This window comes from Anabrus simplex, chromosome 10, assembly GCF_040414725.1.
Source record: "Anabrus simplex isolate iqAnaSimp1 chromosome 10, ASM4041472v1, whole genome shotgun sequence".
Taxonomy (NCBI): domain Eukaryota; kingdom Metazoa; phylum Arthropoda; class Insecta; order Orthoptera; family Tettigoniidae; genus Anabrus; species Anabrus simplex.
This window is the reverse complement of record NC_090274.1, coordinates 3,981,945-4,002,550: the sequence shown is the minus strand read 5'-3', so window position 1 is coordinate 4,002,550 and position 20,606 is coordinate 3,981,945. Positions and strand designations below refer to the sequence as shown.

The 20,606-nt window shown below is 36.4% G+C and overlaps 1 protein-coding gene across 1 annotated transcript in view; it reads left to right on the top strand.

Annotated features, from left to right (window-relative positions):
- The window catches only part of LOC136882464 (zinc finger CCHC domain-containing protein 10), a 44,249-nt gene extending 25,164 nt beyond the window's left edge, over nucleotides 1-19,085 (top strand). Inside the window, exons 5-6 of the mRNA XM_067155124.2 lie at nucleotides 3,900-4,069; nucleotides 17,733-19,085. Coding sequence (XP_067011225.2) covers nucleotides 3,900-4,069; nucleotides 17,733-17,747 — 185 coding nt within the window. The 3' untranslated portion in view covers nucleotides 17,748-19,085. The remainder of the gene's footprint in view (nucleotides 1-3,899; nucleotides 4,070-17,732) is intronic.
- Nucleotides 19,086-20,606: the final 1,521 nt, after the last annotated feature.

Sequence of the window (20,606 nt, the reverse complement as noted above, 5' to 3'; positions counted from 1 at the left end):
TAATATATCCTATTCAGTCAGAGTAAGCTGTTCCAGAAATATTGTTTCATCAGGGATCCTAATACAAAGGTAACTGTCGGTGAAACAAAGGGAAGGTGGAGAGTTTGATTGGCTAACAGATATTAGGAAGCATAGCATCTCCCTTAAGCGCACACTCCTTGCACAGGTGCCAGCGATAATTTTGTAACAGTTTAGAGGCAGTACTGGAATTCCTACTGTTACTCGCTGGGCGGTTATATACATTCTTTATGTGAAGTGCTTTGTATTAGGCTTGCAGTAGCATAGTTCCTCAACTGTTCTGCATGGTCTTTCCACTTTGCCTCTCGTGTTTTACACCGTATTGGGGACAGAGAGCTCAAGACCCGATAAGATTGATGTGGACACACTGAATTACAGGGTAACGGTTTCTTAGAACGTGTTGCAAGATGCTAAATAATAATAATAATAATAATAAGTCATTTAGTTCAGATAATGTGCATAGTACTCAAATATCAGGTCCTGAAAATCCATCGCAAATGCTATCACATGTATCTGTCCCTCCTGCAACTGCACCCTGTAGGCCAGTGTAGCAACAGTTGCTACTATAATTTTTACCAGTATGGTAGAAAAGAAATGGGTGATATACAGAGACTCTGGACAAGCCACTTCAGAGTTGTTTATCGCACATTTTCTATGCCGGAAGACTAAGATTTTTGAGTCATTTGTGCTGGATTTACTGACCCACTCGGCTACATTGTTTGGGTTACGTAGCTGTTGGCTTGTATTCGGGAGATGGCAGGATCAAACCAGACTTTCGGCAGTCCTGAAGACTTTTTTCGAACTCTACGTAACAGTTTCTCATACTGTCTTTGTCCACAACCCCCCCCCCCCCCGACCCTCTCCTACATTGCCAACGTTCCAGAAACATTCCCCTAGCCGCCCCTACTTCCCCTTCCTTAGCGCTTCATCACATCGCATTCGACACGAGCACACACTTGTCATGCTGCAGACGCTGCGCAAAGTACATAGCCGTTGAGGCGAGTCAACTTCAATAACATTTTGATTCAATCAGGTTCCTAGTATTTTTATCTAGCTTTTCTATTAACAGAGGACTTTCATCATTACAGGGTTATCGAACTGAGAGGCTATGCCCGCTTAACATCAGGGCAAATAATCAGTTCCAACCACTAAAGTACGACATAAGAACTAACCTTCCACATATCAACAAACATCGGAAGACTGCACAGTCTGGCAATTTAATGAATACGACTAGTTTTTATCCAACACATGGCCACTAATGCATCTGTGAAATGAACATTTTAACATTTTAGGACTTGATTCAGCTTTAATTTCACAATTTTAGGAATGTTGTTGAACTTGATTTTTACAAATGTAAAAAATAATAGCATCACAGAATCTTGAGGACAACTTGTCACTCAGAGATGAAATTTTAAAATTTCGACTCACAAGTGTTATCTTGCTTGTAACTTAGAGTTGTCAGCTTACCATTAGATAGACATTAAGGAGTTAAGTATATCAGTATGTTGTTTTGTATTGTTATATCTTCAAGTTTCTGTACTTATTGTGCAGCCGATGATGGTGCCTTAATAGTGCGCCGAAACTAGTACTGCAATAAAATAATGTAAAAAGTCAAGATTTTTATTTTAATTGTGATCTCAGTTCAATACGGGCAAATAAGATGAAACTTCTCACGTTTAATCACTGGGTGAGGCGCTTTCTTACCTTTCCAGTATTTCTGATGACATCACACTTAGCCTGAAATATGTCATTGATGGGGTATTTTAAAAATTAAACAAAAGGTATTTCCTTGTGCCCCTGTAGAGAGATGTACTTTCTGAAGACTTAGTGATTAGAATTTTATTAACAAACTGTTTTGTCAAATAAATGACAAATTATTTAAAGTAATAGATGAGAAAAATGTTCCACCGATCAATACATTTATTGTGGATGAATTATTACACTAGTACTGGTTTCAACCTATCTTGGCCATCATCAGCTAGCACACAAATTTACAGTCATGGGATAAATTACAGAGAAGTTACTTAAGAGCATCCGGATGTCTGATAAAAAATGGAAGTAAAATATATTGCAGTATGTTGCATTAAAATAGCTCTGATTAAAAGTATTGATGGTTAGAATAAACTAAAACCTATTGATTGAGCATGGGCATGAGTACATAAACACATTAAAATATATATAGCACATTAAACACATTAAAATGTTCTATGGCATTCTCAATATTCAACTTAATCAACACAAGAACTACAAGAGGATTGAAGAATGAATGCAACGCAACATGAACTCAAATTTTAATAGACGGTTTTAAAATATACCATGTTTTAATGTGTTTAATGTGCTATATATATTTTTAGTGTCTCATGATGTGGCATATATATTTTAATGTGTTTATGTACTCATGTCCATGCTCAATCAATAGGTTTTAGTTTATTCTAACCATCACTACTTTCAATCAGAGCTATTTTAATGCAACATACTGCAATATATTTTACTTCCATTTTTTATCAGACATCCGGATGCTCTTAAGTAACTTCTCTGTAATTTATCCCATGACTGTAAATTTGTGTGCTAGCTGATGATGGCCAAGATAGGTTGAAACCGGTACTAGTGTAATAATTCATCCACAATAAATGTATTGATCGGTGGAACATTTTTCTCATCTATTACATTGAATCCAATCAATATGGAATATGAAACTTATAAATAATAAAAATTATTTAAAACTAAATGTTACAAAGTAAAAAATTATTATAAAAATAATTTTGAAAGTTCTCTCTTGGTGATGATAGCCACTTAATAATAAACATAATGAAATCTCTTTTTCTTAGCGAACTTTGGTATGTTATGTAGATTAGGTGATCTTCAAACGTGGATTCTAACATCTTCCACGTGAAAAATTGGCAGTAGGCTGTCGCTGCAGGCTTTGAGGGTTTTCCAGACTTATGTGAATAATACATTTTATTCAATAGCACGTGGGTCTGTGATATGAGCAATGATATAATTTGAGAGTTTGGGATTAATGTGAGTAAAAGAAAGATTGACCACGATGTATTCAAGAAAACTAACCTCCAATTGAGCGTGAGTCAACACAGCATGTGTGCAAAATCACATTCAGCACAAATTTTGGCTTTGAAGCACTGTTTCATGAAAACTAAATTTCAGATTTTATAATTTTTTTCGACAGGGAGCGTCCTTTTTATATTGAGACATTACCCATAATCGCAAGTTAAATACTCTAGGCACTATACGCATTCTACCCAAACAGTAAATGATTTTTTTTTCCCCCATGTACCCGTTGTTGAGGAATGCAAGTCTGCGTTCAAAAAAAGTCCTTAAGGTTGGTGTTCAGTGAAGTAATTTTACTGATTACTTGTTCAAAAAGTAATTTGTAGGTATAGATGTTCATTCCCAACTTGGCACACTGGGGCGAAACGCTGGCAACCAGGAATGAGTTAGCTGGAAAATATGCCCAGTAACGGACCATTTATATTGGTATAAGTAATTTGTATCAATTAAATATTCTCTAGTCGCTGGAATTAAGCTCAGTATTTTTGTGGTACCTTTCCCAACACTAGACATCGCACAGATTGCAGCACAGAACTTCTGCAGATACATGACATTGGTCTCGAGCGAGATCGTTGCTCATCCCTACCTGCTTCCTACCCAGTCATTGCCATTACCAGTACCACAGTTACTAAAAATCAGTTATTGTGACTTTGAACCCCTAACGAAATTTAATAAAATTCCTGGATACATGTCTGATATATTGTAGGTTGTGTTTTTAAAACTTGCTTTCCTTGTTTTAGGTTTAAAGTTTTCTCAGCTTTTAAAATCTAAAAAAAAGGTAGAGTAGTTTTCTAATTTGCACTTATTTGTTTTAGAGTCGTCTTCATACAGCAGCGATTCTGGCACGTCGTGTTATGACTCTCATAGCACAGACTGTTCCACCTGCCCTTCGTGCAGCTGCTCAGACTGTTGCTCCACCAACAGTAGCAGTAGTAGCAGCAGCAGCCCCGAACCAAGGAGGCAGCGGAAACCTACTTCTCAAAGAGTAAGTTGTTTTTCATTGTGGTGATGGAGTAAAACACAGTTTCCTTTTAAGGAATGCCGTAATATCATGCATGAGGCAGTGTGCGGGAAAACAGAATCCGCGAACACTGGCGATGCCGACAGTTGACGAAAAAACTTGGCTCATATAGTAAATTCGTAGGCACCGAACAATATTTTCATTGCTGGTGAACCTGCATTGCTTTATTTTAATGCGAGCCCAAACGGTCTTATGGTTTTAAAGGAGTAATTGCCAGCTGGGAAATCGTACAAGGGTGAGGGATGGGGGTCACAGTATTGCGTTGCAATGCACATGGTAGCGAGATACTTTATCCCCTCGTCATAGGAAAGTTCGATAAGTCACCATGTTTTAAGGGCGTCGGGCACTTTCTATGCCAATACAAAGCATCTAAAAATGCAAACAGTACAGAAATCCAAAAAATAATGCATTTGCAAAGGGGAACCGTCATAATTAATCCTCGTCTTTGAATTGTGCAATTTTTTTCTTTCGTTGCGTGAGGTTATGTTTGTCAGTGATTTATCCAAGTGCATTATTTGAACATTGTAAATGCACCTTGTTGGATACATGTTGGAAATAGTTTTTCCATGGCATTGGAAAGGTTTAAACTGTGAATCGAGGTGATTGCATGTATTAATGAGTCTTAGAATACTTTGTGATGCGGCAAGTGTTTACATCTCTGAAGTACGAGAGAAGTGCCATGGCGGAAAATCGTACAAGGATAGTCATAGGAAAGTTAGATTTTAAAGGCATTGGGTACTTTCTGTGTAAATACAAGGCATCTAAAATACATACAGTATAGTAATCCAATTAATGAAGCACGTGCACATGGGAGCCAGCATAGATTTCTCATCTTTGAATCGTGCTTTTTTTACCTCTTTCGTTGCATAAGGTTATGTTTAACAGTGAGATATCCGAGTGTATTATTTGAGTACTGTAAATGCACCTTCTTGGATACATTTTGGAAACAGTTCTTTTTTTCATGGCATTTGAAAGGTATAAACTGTGAATCAAGGTTAACTGCATTCAGTAACAGGCCATAGAATATTTTGTAATGCGGCAAGGGTTGGTACTTCTGAATTGTGAATTGGCGGTTAATTCAAAATCACGCAATTCGAAGTCCTATTTTTGAGTCCCATGGACTTCAAATTAACGAGGTTTTACTGTAGTAACAATGTAAAGGAAAGGGTGTACAAATCTCTGGTAAGTCCCCGGTTAGATTAGGGTTTGAGTGTATGGGACCAACACCAGGACTACTTGACGCAAGAACTGGAATAATTACAAAAGAAAGCAGGAACAGTTGTTCTGTAATATCCGAAAAGTGTATCTTTATGAAAATGTTCCCAACTATTGGCTGGAAATACTTGGGAGTCACTGGAGAATTGGTACGGAATGACATTAGTTGATGGATAAGTTTGAATAGAGCTTTTTTTAAAGTAGGAAAGTTCATAAGAAGATAGTTGGGATGAAAGAGAACAAATTGCAGCAAATACTCATTTATAGGAAGAGGAATTTTTAGTATATTTAAGAGAGGGAATCTGCCACATGGTCAGCATCCCTGAATCATTTGATACTTGATTTGATTTGGTGAAGTCATGCAATGTCTGCTGTATTTTTGTGGTTTCCTTCTTTTTTCATCTGTTCAGTCTCAGATGATTTTGACTCTTGTCTATATTGTACTTGAGCCAGATTGTAAATTGTCAATGAAAGAAAGGTAGAAAGAAAATGATGAAAATTAACGACAGGATATAAGTCTAATTTACAGCCACTCTCAGGTGGAGTTTTCTGTAATGGATACTGATCAGTTGAGTGAATAATTTAACATCACTTTAGTATTACAAATAGTTATCCTATGCAGAAAGAAAACTACTTTTGGGTTGTTGACAAGTGTTAATAGCTTCATTATAACTTCAGGATTTGTTCAGAATGATCATTTTTGTGCATTTACAGTCTTCCCTGTACGTTCTGTATGTAGTCGTTAGTAGAAGAGTCTTACAGTGCCTTGTGCCTCTATAAATTCACGTGGAATTTTGCTACGTAACAGCAAAACTCTTCACTTCACTTGTTAAATTTTTGAGATAGAAGATAGCTTTGACTGATTTGGTTAGTTACTGCTTTTTTGCTAGTTGCTTTAGTCTCACAGACACAGATAGGTCTCATGGCGACGATAGTTACTGCTTTTGCCTATATTACAAATTACAAAAAGTAATTGCTAGAAATCTATCAGTTTACCGGCTAGCAGATCTAGTTGTACGAATTAGATTCGTACTGCATAGAACAGCAAGGAAGCACTTCTTTCTCCCCAGACAAGAGTTCTCTGGAAAAACCACAGAATTCATGCTAAGGAGAAGAAGGTGAAACTGTTTGGTGATAATCACTGTTGAGACCTTGCAGCAATCTAGCAGAATTGATAGTGACCGTAAAGTGACAGGTTTTATTCAACCAGGTGCCCCCCATTCAGAAGTAGTGAAACCCCTCTTGAGGAATGCTGATAAACTCTATTCATTGTCATATTTATTGTTGGAGGAACCAACGACGTAGCGAGAAATGAAGTATTCTGAACAGGACTCTAGGTAAGCTGACCCATACAAAAGTGACAAACTTGCCCCAGGCATGATTTAACTGGCTGGTCATTTGTGAATAAAGCTGTCAAGGACACAAATTGAGAAATTCAGGCAAATAGTCATTTCAATAATTTTACACTGTTAGACATTCGGTGGGTCTACAGTGCGCTTCATGATTGCTAAGTTGAATGAAATCTGAATTCTTTTGTATTCAAACCAAACTTCTCATACAAGGCATTGCATGGATGGAGGAAGCAATATGTAAGAAAGTTAATAAGTAACATTACAAGTAAAGATCAGGAAAACTGTCCTTGAGCTACCTAGTCCAGGAAACTGTTCAATTCTGGACCCAATAAAATTTCAATCCAGAATGGAGGTCCAGAATTAAGTTATGACTTGGAGTGTGGGAGTAGGCAGTTCAAAATATTTCATCAGAACATTGTCTATTCTTAAGACAAATTTAGGATTAAAAGTCATTTCAAATTCAATACAGAATGTGATGTTGATCTGTTTGGGTGAACTTTGGTGTAATAATTAACTTGAACTTGTTAATATCAAAGTAGTCGGGGTAATAAAGACCATGGGGAGTTTGTATTTTTGCTAAGTCAGAAATTAAATGTAAAGAAAGGAAAAGGACCTTTAAGTGCATAATTCTGAATTAGGATTTTTGAAATAACTTCAGTGGAATTTAAGCTTCCTAGTGTTAAGACTAATTCTGTTAAGTGTTCTGTTCACTGGTTGCTGATGTTGAGATTTTCTTAGGATAATTAGATCAAGGCCTTCATAACATTTTTGGTAGGAATAGCAGTGCGGAAGTGGGCCGATGACCTTCGATGTTAGGACAGCTAAAATAATGCACAATAACAAGAAACTTAGTTAAATCACAAACTATATGGAATGTAATTAAGGAAGAAACCACCACACACAGTTGGAAATAAAGTTGCTGCAATAAAAAATAAGGGAATACAAATGAATGACCCTCATCATTTGGCTAATTATGTAAATGATGTATTTATTTATATCCCAACCATACAAACATGAAAATGCAAATAAATCCATGCATTACGTGAACTCCCAACCTTTGTGCAAAACTCTATGCAGTGAACTCCAGTAACAGAACTGAAAGCTCTTATAATCATGCAGTCTTTGAAGAATAAAACTTCCACAGGTGTAGATGTAATTCCAACAACACTTGTTAAAAAATTTATTTTGTATCTGGTACAGCCTTTAACTTCTCATCAATGAATAATTTTCTAGTGGTCAGTTTCCTAATCTCTTAAAAATAGCTAAAGTTATCCCGGTCTTTACAAGTGGAAACTTAGTTTTCGTAATTTCAGACCAATATCAATACTTACTGTTATTTCAAAAATATTTTAATGTGCTATAAGAGATCGGCTTACTAGATTTTTAATCAAATTATAACTTGTCAAATAATGCACATGACGGGTTCAGAGCTGGCAGAAGTACTTTGTTAAAATGAGAAGAGTTTCACCATCGCAGATTTGCTTTGAGGTTTCGTCAAATGCGATGATTCATCAGAATATTTTTGTTTTCATGACAAATTAATATATGTTGGCCTTTCTGATTTGCTCGTAAAACAAGAGGGTTAGGAAGGAATAGAATTCAGTTCCTGCAAGTTATGTAATGTTTCTCTATTGAATTAACTCTTATCTAAAAGTTAGTTATTTAATATTGTTTGATAACTACTAAGAAGAAATGGGCAACAAAGAAACATTTAAAAAAAGGGGAGAGAATTTCTCCAAAGAGAAGGCATTAATGGTAAGGTTAGTTGCTGAAAAGATGTAATAGAAAATAAGTGAACTGATGGTGTGACTGTAAAAGAGAAGGAAAGATCTTGGGAACAAATAAGACATTTTTAATGCTAGAGATTTTGTTAAAAAATATCTACAAAGCAGCTGAAGTCATTTTATGACGATTTTAAGCACAGGCCGAAACAGAAGATCCAGGACAAGATCAATATGCATAAAACGGGAGGTGGAGCTGCTGGAACCTCGTTAGATGAAACCTCTTCCCAATTATCTATTATCTGTGAGCAAGTGGAGCCCATTCATAATTAGTTTGACTGCGCTTTCTGTATAGATCAAATAACACCGGTCACGAGCGATGCTGTGGAGATGAAACAAGTACGACACATAACCTCTCTGCTGTGTTTGAGATCACACCTCATGAAGAATCGGCGACGTCGGCGGTTTCTCGGATTCATGTTTCTACCGAGCAAATACTGATATCGCAGGCGAAACCAGGAATCGTGGAGTGCAAGGAATAGGCCCAATTTAAATAAAGTGAAAAAGACCGAAGCTGCAAAAGCCCGTGAGAAACTTTCCGAACTGTCTGAAGGAAGATGAAAACTTGCCAAGTATTTGAACAAGTAATTATTAATAATGTAGTATCGCTATTATTTAAACTATATTTTTCTCTCTTCCCATACAGGGGATCATTCTAAGTGCTAGAGAACATTACTTCTGCATCTTCGCATTATGTTACAAAATACATTTCGGTGAAAGTGAACTAACAAAAATTACATTGATGTAGACAATTTAAATTGCCAGTAAATTGAAAGCAAATGAGTTAAAATGTAATAAAAATAAGTTCATATCATTGTGGAAGATTTCATTAAAATGCTGCAAATTTAACTGGACTACTTTCTTAGAGGAAATTATTTTCGACAATCCTTTCATGAACAGCAGTAGGCGCACAGTCACGAGGAACATCTGCAGCGGGGACCGGTATCGCATCAAATATAAGATAATTTGTCATGAGCTCTTGATCCTCGGGGGATCCTCCTCTAGTTTGTGTTACAATATTGTGAAGAATAGCACTGGCTACTATGATGGTTAATGCCATTCTTACTTTTGTTCGTAATCCTAAAGATAGCACAGGAAACCTCTTTTTCCACACCCCATACTGTTTTATGCAGTTTGTCTCCACATGAGCTTTATTGTAGTTTTCTTGACCTTCAGTCCTTGGATTCAAAAAGGGAGAAGATAGGGGGCTAAATAGTAACCATTATCACCCAATAAATGCCCTTATGGTATTCTTCCTATTTCGAATATCATTCTGATTTCTAAGTTATCAAAAATGAAGCTATCATGTTCCAACCCGGGCCATCGTGCTACTACATTTCTAATCAGAAGATTCGCGTCTGAAATTCTAACATTAATGGAAAAATATTGTTTTCTGTTGCGAAACCTTTTCGCGTTATGACCACCAGGATACTGTATTGGTACAAGACTACAGTCAATTGCCCCTATTACACCCAGAAAATTACATATACCACAAAATTCCTGAATAACAGCACGTACTTCATCTGCGCTAGGAAAACATAGTGATGTCTTAAATAGGCGATTTCTTCACACACATTCTTGATATCTTATTTAGGGTTGCCAGATTTCCGGATGACAAATAAGGAACACTTCCATATCCTTGCCATATAGCGCTAAATTAAGGCACCGTAGCCATGATTAAGAGAAAAGACCAGGGTTATGTTAATAAGTAAATACCGGTAACAATATAACAGCACCAGCATGAAATATGTAGGTGCTTAATTTATTACAAACTAATAATGCGTTAGCCTTTACATTGAAATGAACATTTAACAAGCACTTGTCATTTGAAGAAGCAATATGTAACAGTTTCTTATTCAACAAAACTTTCTTGAGAAATTCCTTACAATTCTAATCATAGTTGAAGCACCCAAAAAGTGCATTTTTTAATTATATCTACTGAACATCTGTTTCTGTCATCTCTCCATTTTATTGCCATTGCTGAAAATACTCTTTCAGTATAAGCATTCGATGGAAATAACTTAAGACAAACTTGAGTACCATTAATATGTTCAGTTTTTCTGGGCCAATTAAACCACTGGTATATAAAATGGAGGAGACCCCACACCCGCTAGTGCCGCTAGAATACTGCCAGAGGTGCTGTTCTCAACTATGATGGCTGATCATTAGTCGGGTCATAATACAGAATATTTTGATCTTAACCGCGCACTTTTTGGATACAATACTATTGTCAAAACCATGATATTTAAAAAACGGAATATTGGGCGTACGGTTTAAATGGTGCACCGTACGCGGAACAAAATGAGAAAAAAACGTATTGTTCCGGGCAAAACCGTACATCTGGCAACCCTAATCTTATTGTAGCTTTCGAAACTCCATTTGTATCTCCAATTACTATTTGAAAAGAGCCAGTAGCATAAAAACGCAGTGTCAGAAGCAATTGCTGGATTAGTGAGTGGTCTACTCCTATTAGTGGCATAGAATCTATGTTTAGGGAATGTGTGTTGCCTCATGTTATATAGAACTCTAAATTGGTTATGTTTTAAGAAAGTGAAGGAATATTACTCCTATACAGATATCTCAATATAATCTCCATATAACTTGCTTTAATTAATACAATAATATATTGTCCATATTTAATGTATTACAGCCATGCAATATCTGAATATACTTCTGAAAAACTATGATGCTAACATGTTTAATAAAAAAGCAATCTTAGTTATCTAGAAATGTGCTTGTCACTTTACAGAAAAAGCTATTGTACATGAAATGTAATTGTCTCCTATAAAGTATGTTCCGTATTGTCCCTATCACAAGCCAGAGGCTCATGCTACCTTTTGTCACCAATAAAGAAATAAATATTCAAGCCTGGCTTCAATTTGTTCTAATTTGTCACTTGTTTAGAAAGCCTGTACCTCATAAGTTTTGAATCGTCCATCGTGTGGAAAGGGTCATTTTATTCCATAATTACTCTTTCAGGTCCAAGATTCTCCAACAGTTCTATCTATATATATATATATATAATCTCAGCGTCTAAATTCTCTCCCGTTTTGCATACGAGCTTTAACATATAAATGAGCACAATAATTGAGAAGAACCCGTTTTCCCTTAGTGCTCTCACGTTCTCAAATAAAATTAAGAGAAAAAAATAGAACGATAAATAATTAGGGAGTAGACACAGTACAATATTAATGTCCACAATAAAACTGTTGTATTGCTAAACTTCACAAGGCACTATTTAACTGCACTCCAAATGACAACTATTCTCACTTCACATGTATAGCAAACCCGTTATCACGAATCCATTGCACTGCACTTGAATTCATCATACACTAGCACTGCTTGTATTTCCAATGCGCGGAACCGAAGTAATATTCATCTTCCGTTGGAGCTATAGTCATAGCGTCTGCTGTTGAGATATGCAATATGCAGCAGGCCTTTCTTTTTGACTTCACTTATGGAGGTCTAGCTCACCTTGACTTAACAGCAATGTTATATATTTTGCCCGATCACACTTCCTTGAATTTACATCAGGTTTGTGACCGTGATTTTGACAGAAGTATATATGTCTAAATTGCAATAAACATTACCGTATGTTTACAGCATGGTAGAGGTTTTAATTAACTTAAGGATCATCATGCGAGTTGACGAATGAATTCAACAATTGGATGATCATCAGTGAAAATGGATGTTGGAGAAACGTAAAAGGTGGATTTGACAGACCATACTTTGTATTTATGTAAATTTCAATACGGACCTGACATGAGAATTATAACGTAACATCAAATATTTGACTATCATCTCCCTTGACGAACGTTGGTGAAACCAGGCGTTAGTCTTGTAAATATTGATTATTAATATTTAAAAAAAATTAGGATATGCTGCCCTAACATTGAGGTATTTGTTGTGTTTTTTCTTTTTCAGAATGTTCATTATTGTGCATAATTTATTGTTGGCATATTTCAAAATATGTAATTGTTCAGTCTATGGAAGCTAAATGAATGAATGGATACTTTGTAAATTTCATGATATGGGCAAACGGTGTGCATAGTAATGACAGATCTCTAATGCATGTTGCCATCTCAAATTTCAAAGCATTTGGAAATGGGGCCTTGCATATAGTAAATAGCACTGTTAGCAGCCCCAAAGATGGATTTTCCATGGTTTTGCAGGAAAGGAAAACTTGTTCTGTGGGTGTCAAAATCAAAATTGATTGTGGGAAGTCAAAGGAAAGATTATCATGAGAGTATTGTTGTAGTATTTTCTCTTTCCCCTCGCAGTCAGTATCTTCTGATGTGCTCTGGTTAAGCTAGGTGCGGAGGGGGAGTATGTCCAACAATCTCACATCAGGCTTCTGTGGCTCTACTTGTCTCGATTTTAACTCTAGTACTGCTGCAGAGTGTACAGTTACTGGATTACACACACTTTGAAACTGTCTTGAGAGCCACCAATATACAGTACATGTATATAATTTTAAAGGTTATGCAAGAAACAAAATATTAACACTGGGTCATATTGTGAAAAATATTTAAACCATCTTAAACAATTTCAAAAAGTGAAAATGTTGTAAATGTAGGCAACCACAGAGGCCTTGGTAGAATATCTACAGGAAAATGGTATCTTGGCAAAATCACCTGCAATATGTAAGCGACAGACACAAGTAGGTCATTCGAGATTGGCATTCTATTGAAGTAAATTGATGGTGTACGATGAAGCTCTGGCCAGGCAACGAGATCTATCGACCATTTTGTGCGCCCTGGAAATACAGGGGGCGGCAATGAACTGGAATGTTAAAGGGTTAAGGGTTATAATATATAATATGTATTTAGATACTTAGACATGGGCTGACAGACTTTTATAACTGCAAATTCAAGAATTGATATTTAAGTATTCTACAATATTCATGTGTTAGCAAAGAAAGACATTACAGGAATGCCATCAGGAGGGGTAACATGCCTCAAAACTGGAATCATCTTAGTTCAAAGTTCCATTATGAGAAAACCAACTGGTAGTGAAAACATGAATAGGGACCATTATCAGTGTCTACTTTAAACCAGATTATAGGCCTAAAAATATAATGCAGTTTACAAAGAGCAATAAGGGTTGCCAGACAATAAGATTCTTATCTGGTGATTTAAATTGCCCAGTTGATGAAACACAAAAACAGATTTAGTCTTGGAATATATAGCAGAAGAGGGCATGACCTTAGTGAACAACAAAAGTGTACTCGCTTACATCTGTCACAAGAGGCAGTGCAATAGACTTCAGATATGCAAACATTACTCTTTCTGGACAATGATGGGACTATGTTGAGAAAACAGTCCCACTTCTAACAGAATTGAATTTAAAGAAAATTATGAAAGACCAGCAGACACAAAGATGTATGAGAAAACTCAACCCATAGATACTACAGGAGAATATGCACAGGACTGCAAACATCCCCCAGATCATCAGCATGGAAAACTAGATGTGGCATTGAGGAATTCATCACTAGCACAATCGTAGAAGCCCAAAACTCTCGTAGAGTAAAAATGGTTTGACAGAATGCTATGAGGAGAGAAATTCCACACTTATGTTTGCAGCAAGTAATTCAAACAATGGCAGCCAGAAGAAAGTACAAGACTATGCTAATGCAGAAGGAAAAGGTGATAAAGGATACAGAAGACCCATACTGAATGCTTAGACAAAAGTCACACTTCCCAACAGACATCCGATGGCAACATGGCAGGAGCACATGGAGAGAGCCTTAACTGCCAAGGAGACGAGGCCAACAGTAAAGATAAATGACGCTCGTGTAATAGAAAAGGGCATGCGGTTTACACCATTGGAAGTAAGGAGTGTAATATCTGCAAGTAAACCATGCAGGGCACCTGGTCTAAACGGGATCTGCATTAAACACTTAAAGCTATCATTGCCCTGTCTAGAAAACTTAAGAGGCGATATTTCACTTGACTGGCACAAATCTATCAGTTACTGTACAAAGAGAAAGGTGACGAGCGAACCTGGCTCCTATACAGGAATAACACTAGTCAAAGCCTTTTAAACCGCTAAGACTACTGACCCAAAGGCTGAGTACCATAGTGGACCCGCTTCTACCAGAACAATTAGACTATAGACTTGGTCGATCCACCTTTATGGTTGCTGGAAACCTATTCAGAGATTTCAGGGAAGATTAGGGACCATAAGATGTTTGCCATCTTCATCGATCTCAGCAGAACGTTTGATACAGTGAATAGGAGTGTGCTTATGGAAAAACTGGAGAACTTAGTAGGGCAGTCAGAGCTGACAAGACTAATTACAAATATACTGGCTGAAAATCAAATACAGGTATGCAATGGGCTATCAGAATCAAATGGTTGGTGTGCTACAGGGCGATCCACTCAGTCCAGTATTGTTTAACATCTACATGAGCGAAGTAGTCTCCTGAGTCAAGCAAGGCACACTGAACAAAAGCACCTACATTTATGCAGATGTGGCTCTCGCCTCAGAAAATACAATCTTCAGAGAGCGATGGACAGAGGAGGCAGAACACGAGCTGAGGCACTTAGTGTCACGTTTGGCAACGCATGGTTCCCTCCACCGAATCTGCAGTCTGAAATTGTTCCACGAGGCAACGGTCACGTGTATTTGTTGTTTGTGGAAAAAAGTGTGAAAAATCACATGAAATGTACCAACAGAACAGCATCACTGACAGTTCTGTTTAGAATAAGTTGTAATGTACTCCTATGCCCATTGGATGCACTTTCCTTATTAAATGTTTGAGCTGAGCCTGAAAACCTTTATTTTAGAGCATTATTGTTAAAAATTAAAGCGAACCCTAAAATTGAAAGAGGAATTCCTTTCATAAATATTTTACTTCGTTTAGAGTCCCGGATTCAGTTAGGTGGAAATGTAGTAAGCAGCCTGGCCTATGCTGACGACTTGGTCTTAATGGCAGACTGTGCCGAAAGCCTGCAGTCTAACATCTTGGAACTTGAAAATAGGTGCAATGAGTATGGTATGAAAATTAGCCTCTCGAAGACTAAATTGATGTCAGTAGGTAAGAAATCCAACAGAATTGAATGTCAGATTGGTGATACAAAGCTAGAACAGGTCGATAATTTCAAGTATTTAGGTTGTGTGTTTTCCCAGAATGGTAATATAGTGAGATTGAATCAAGGTGTAGTAAAGCTAATGCAGTGAGCTCGCAGTTGCGATCAGCAGTATTCTGTAAGAAGGAAGTGAGCTCCCAGACGAAACTATCTTTACATCGGTCTGTTTTCAGACCAACTTTGCTTTATGGGAGCGAAAGCTGGGTGGACTCAGGATATCTTATTCATAAGTTAGAAGTAACAGACATGAAAGTAGCAAGAATGATTGCTGGTACAAACAGGTGGGAACAATGGCAGGAGGGAACTCGGAATGAGGAGATAAAGGCTAATTTAGGAATGAACTCGATGGATGAAGATGTACGCATAAACCGGCTTCGGTGGTGGGGTCATGTGAGGCGAATGGAGGAGGATAGGTTACCTAGGAGAATAATGGACTCTGTTATGGAGGGTAAGAGAAGTAGAGGGAGACCAAGACGACGATGGTTAGACTCTGTTTCTAACGATTTAAAGATAAGAGGTATAGAACTAAATGAAGCCACAACACTAGTTGCAAATCGAGGATTGTGGCGACGTTTAGTAAATTCTCAGAGGCTTGCAGACTGAACGCTGAAAGGCATAACAGTCTATAATGATAATGTATGAATGTATGTATGTAGAGTCCTGAATACCTGTTGTAGAACTTGTTCACCAACATAAGTCAGTTTTAATGTACCTACTTCTCTTCCACTCAGACTGTCTTTTGATGACCTCTCCACGTTGCGCTCCACTTAATCAGGATTGCTATCCGTATCCTCAAAAATGAGCGTTTCAGTTTCATTGTCGACAAAGATGCCATGTTGCTTCATTGATATCCAGTGTAATGTTAAAATATTGCTGCCTTGCAAACAAATGCTGTTAGTGATTCACAGGTAGTTTTAAAGGATATACCTTGGGCATCTTGGACACCTGGCATTTCTGATTTTATTTGTTTAACTCGCCAGTGGTCGCTGGGATGAAAGTAACGAGAGTGGTTGCACGTTGAGCAAAATGTTCATGGTATGTGTTTAAATAATAAATACCAACTAATTTCAAGCATAAATGTAATTACACATTAAATGAACATAAGAATAAATCTCAAGGTTATAACTATATCTGGCAAAAACAATTCCCAGCTTTCTAAAATAGTGTTTTGCAATGCCCTTTACACAAGCAGGATGAGTCACTATATTTGTAGCACAAGTTTGTTAGTGTGGATTTCTTCTAGGTGGGTGTCTGCCCTCTTTGTCACCTCTTTTCCTATATAAACATTGTTACTAAACATTAAATTCTCATTTACCTCCAACATATGTTCCCCAGCTACAGATTGTTCTCCAGGTCTGTCTCGAACTGTTTATTATCCGTATAATGTTCACTGTGTCCACCCTCAAGTGGATCACTGTCGCATAATGTCACAACTTGAAGCCATCGCCGCACACTGATTACACAACACATTAGTTTAAAAGAACTGTTTCAACTATGAAAGAGCTTGCAACAATAGCGAAACTATAACACATCGAAATTAGTGCTAATGTGACTGGTCATGCGTGGAGCAAAATGCTCGCTGTTGGCAGTCTGATAATTCCTCCCCTGTCCCTTCTCAAGGTGACGGATGTGCATTTCAGTGCATCCATCCTTCTCTCAAAACTGCTGCGTGAAGGTACATCAGGGCTCAAGTTTACAACTACATGCTGTATAAAAGAGCAGATGACTTTCAATGATCGTGAGCATTTTGCTCAGCGATCAGTGGTGGGTTAAATATTTATTTTCCTTATTTCATTAATTTTTTTATATTTCAGCTGCAGTAATTAATACTTATAGATATGAAATGTGTAATATTTTAATATTAATTTCTATAAATTAGTATGGGTATCTTTAATAATTGTTTTTTAAGTGTATTTATTGAATGAAAGATAATTTAGTATTTATTACTTAATTGCTTACCGTAGTTTATATAATTTCATGTTTGGTAAGTTCACTCTTTAAGTAGGCCCTATATTTTGCAGGTAAATTTCAAATGGCATGTACTATGGAGTTGTATGGTATAAAACTGGGGAGGGGAAAACTCTCCCATTTGGAAAGGCCAGATTGCTGATCACCGTGATGTAGAGAAGTAGGTTGTGTATAAAAGCATTTCATAAGTCATAATTTCATATTCTGCCTTTCATTTCAGAAGTCCCGTCGTTAACAGCAAAAGCAATTACTCGTAAGGTACATTTGAAAGATGCTTCTTCTGGTGGAGATTTGGTGCTGGCAACCATCTAGCTGTTGAGGCAGGATGCATTCCGGTTATTTTTAATGCAACATCATGAGATATTTACTATGGCTGTGATAAACTGTTACTAATATTTTTACAAAGATGAGAATTGTGCATGTTTTGTGTATTTTTATAGCCTATTAAGATTTTTTATATTCCAAAGTAATTCACATGCATGTAAATTGTGAATGTGTAAACATTTTTAAAAATTCAGGAACATAATTTTGCAAGTCTTCATTGAGGATTAACTTGAAGCTGTTCATGAAAGAACTCCGCTAAATTAAAATTTTATGACTGTGTACAATGAGTATTTCATACAATGTTTACTACTCTATCTTTAATAGTATAGTGGACTTAATTTTGTAAGTTATCAGTTCACGAACTACTGAAGTTAGATTTGTACAAATATTTGATGTGGTCAGTTGAATAGCTGTTTCTTGCAGCAATTTGTTAAATTCTCCTGGTTTTGAGATATCAGGGGAATAAAGCTTAGTGGTATGAGAAAGGAACTTGGATTCTTCAAAATAATGTAGCTCTCATTGTTAAAGTTTTATTGGACAGAAGTTTGTCATTCTAATGACAATTTAAATTAAATCATTGCTGTTGCCTATGAAGGCTTTTGATACTTGAAATATAAACATTCTAGTCGTAAATTAAGATTCTCTTATGTATTGTCAAGTTAGTAATCAGTGGCTTGAAGTTCCTGAAGCAACCTAAGGGAATAAACAATAACTTAATCCCTGAAGTAATACAATTTTTAAATGGCACAGCAGGTCAAATAACAAACTGTTTACCAGAAAAGTTACTGCTTCATACAGTATGTCTGGAACTTCTGTCTCCTTGCCAAAATCAATATTTTCTCTTTTACAGGAAATGAAAACATCTGTGTTAATAACGTGATTTACATACAACTTGGCTTACCAACCGTTATGGTACCAAAACTAGTCGGTATTGATCATAGTACAGATTTAACTCCAGGATGGAGGCAGCTTGCTTGGTGCTGGGCTCAGAGTGGCTATAGCAGGTGCTTAGCTAAGTCCTTGTTTAATAAAGTGTACATTAAAATATCTTCCAGAATCCCAGGATTATCACTTCACTTGGTTGTAATAACGGTAAACAGAAATTACAAATTACTTGGCCCTTTGTATAGTCTTTCACTGTTCTCTCTGCTACCCCTTCCGATATTTTTTATAACAAACCTGCTCACCACACCGATTCCAAAGTGTGGCTGCTATTGTTTGATTGTTCAAAATTCTGCACAGATTGCGTAGATGATTGTTCAAAATTCTGCACAGATTGCGTAGATGAACAGTAAAGTTGTTGCGGCTGCTCTCAAATGTTCTCTATTGTTAGTTATCCAGGCAACTGTCCAAGAGCAAAGCACCATGTGAAAAAATTGCTTTGCTCTTTTCCTCTTCTCAGAATTTCTGAATTATTTTGCTTTGGCTCCTTTCCTCCAATCAGGTGCTTTTGGACCTGTTTTTTTCCTTCCTCTTAATTAACCTTCTTTTGAAATACCTTTGTTTCAGATCTTCTTTGAATTGATCTCAACTTCTCTTCCTTGAATCAATTTTTGTGGTTGCCTATTTATATTCTGAAGAGGATTCCATGGAAATTTGGTCTTTTGAGTATTGTATCTGTAATCTCCATGTTTTTTGTATAGACCTTTATATTTCCTCTTTCTGTGTGGACCTCAATTTTTCTCTGGCATTGAGGATCTTCTTTGAGATTTGTCTCTCTAGTTTCCCCACTTTGCTTTTTCCCCTATTATCAAGCATTCTAGAAGAGTCCTGGCTTTCCATCCACGATTTGTTGCTTCATTTATTTGGAACTTGAAATAAATACAAAATTAACTAAATGAAATATAAAATACCTCAAGCTTGTTCCTTTTGAGATACCAATGTTTCTTCCTTGAGAATAAAGCTCTACTTTGAGGCCTTGATGTGTAAATAATTGGTAAATATTGATAAACTGAATTATGCGTTCTTACAATAAATTACTCTCTCAAGGTACTGAGGAAATAATTCTTAAAGGTATAAAGTAATAGCCTGCCTTCATTATGGTTGTGAAATCCTTGTGGACATAATTTTGTCATTAACAATTTAACGAATTTTGATTACATTTGATATTGTATATATAGGGTTTTACTGGATAATCAAAAATGGTCTAATTCTAAATTTAAATATCTGAAATGCTGTAAGATTGAAGTGATTGTAGTCTCTGGCTATCAGTTTAATATTAAAGTAATGAAATGGCTGTGAAATGAAGAAATAAGACTGGTTTGAGTTTCTTGCAAAATTTTCAGATACTGTATATTAGTATTTTGTGGTGCAGGGAGAAATTACTTCACCCCTGTTCAGCCTCCAGTTTATAACACAAAACATGGAGAATAATTATAGCTGAGTGAAATGTTTCATCAGATAGATGACAATATTATATTCTATATTAAATGCATATTTTTATATCTCTATTTCTCTTGAAGTGCTATTCAACTTGGAGTGATGTTTTGTGATATTCCTATCTAATGAATCTAGTCTTAGAGAAAGTATTTTTAAGTCCATATGAAGTGATTTGTAGAACTTAATCCCTGTCATCATAAATTTTAAACTATGTACATTGTTTTAATAATTGGAATATATTTTTATCTTGAGCATTCCTTGGTTGCTTTTATACATTCTCATTTTCTAGAAAGTACAATCCGACTGTAATGAAACCAGTAAATTAATTGTTCCCCAAACTTGTTGCTGCAATCATAATACACACAGATTAACCCGTAACCTTCGTCTGTCA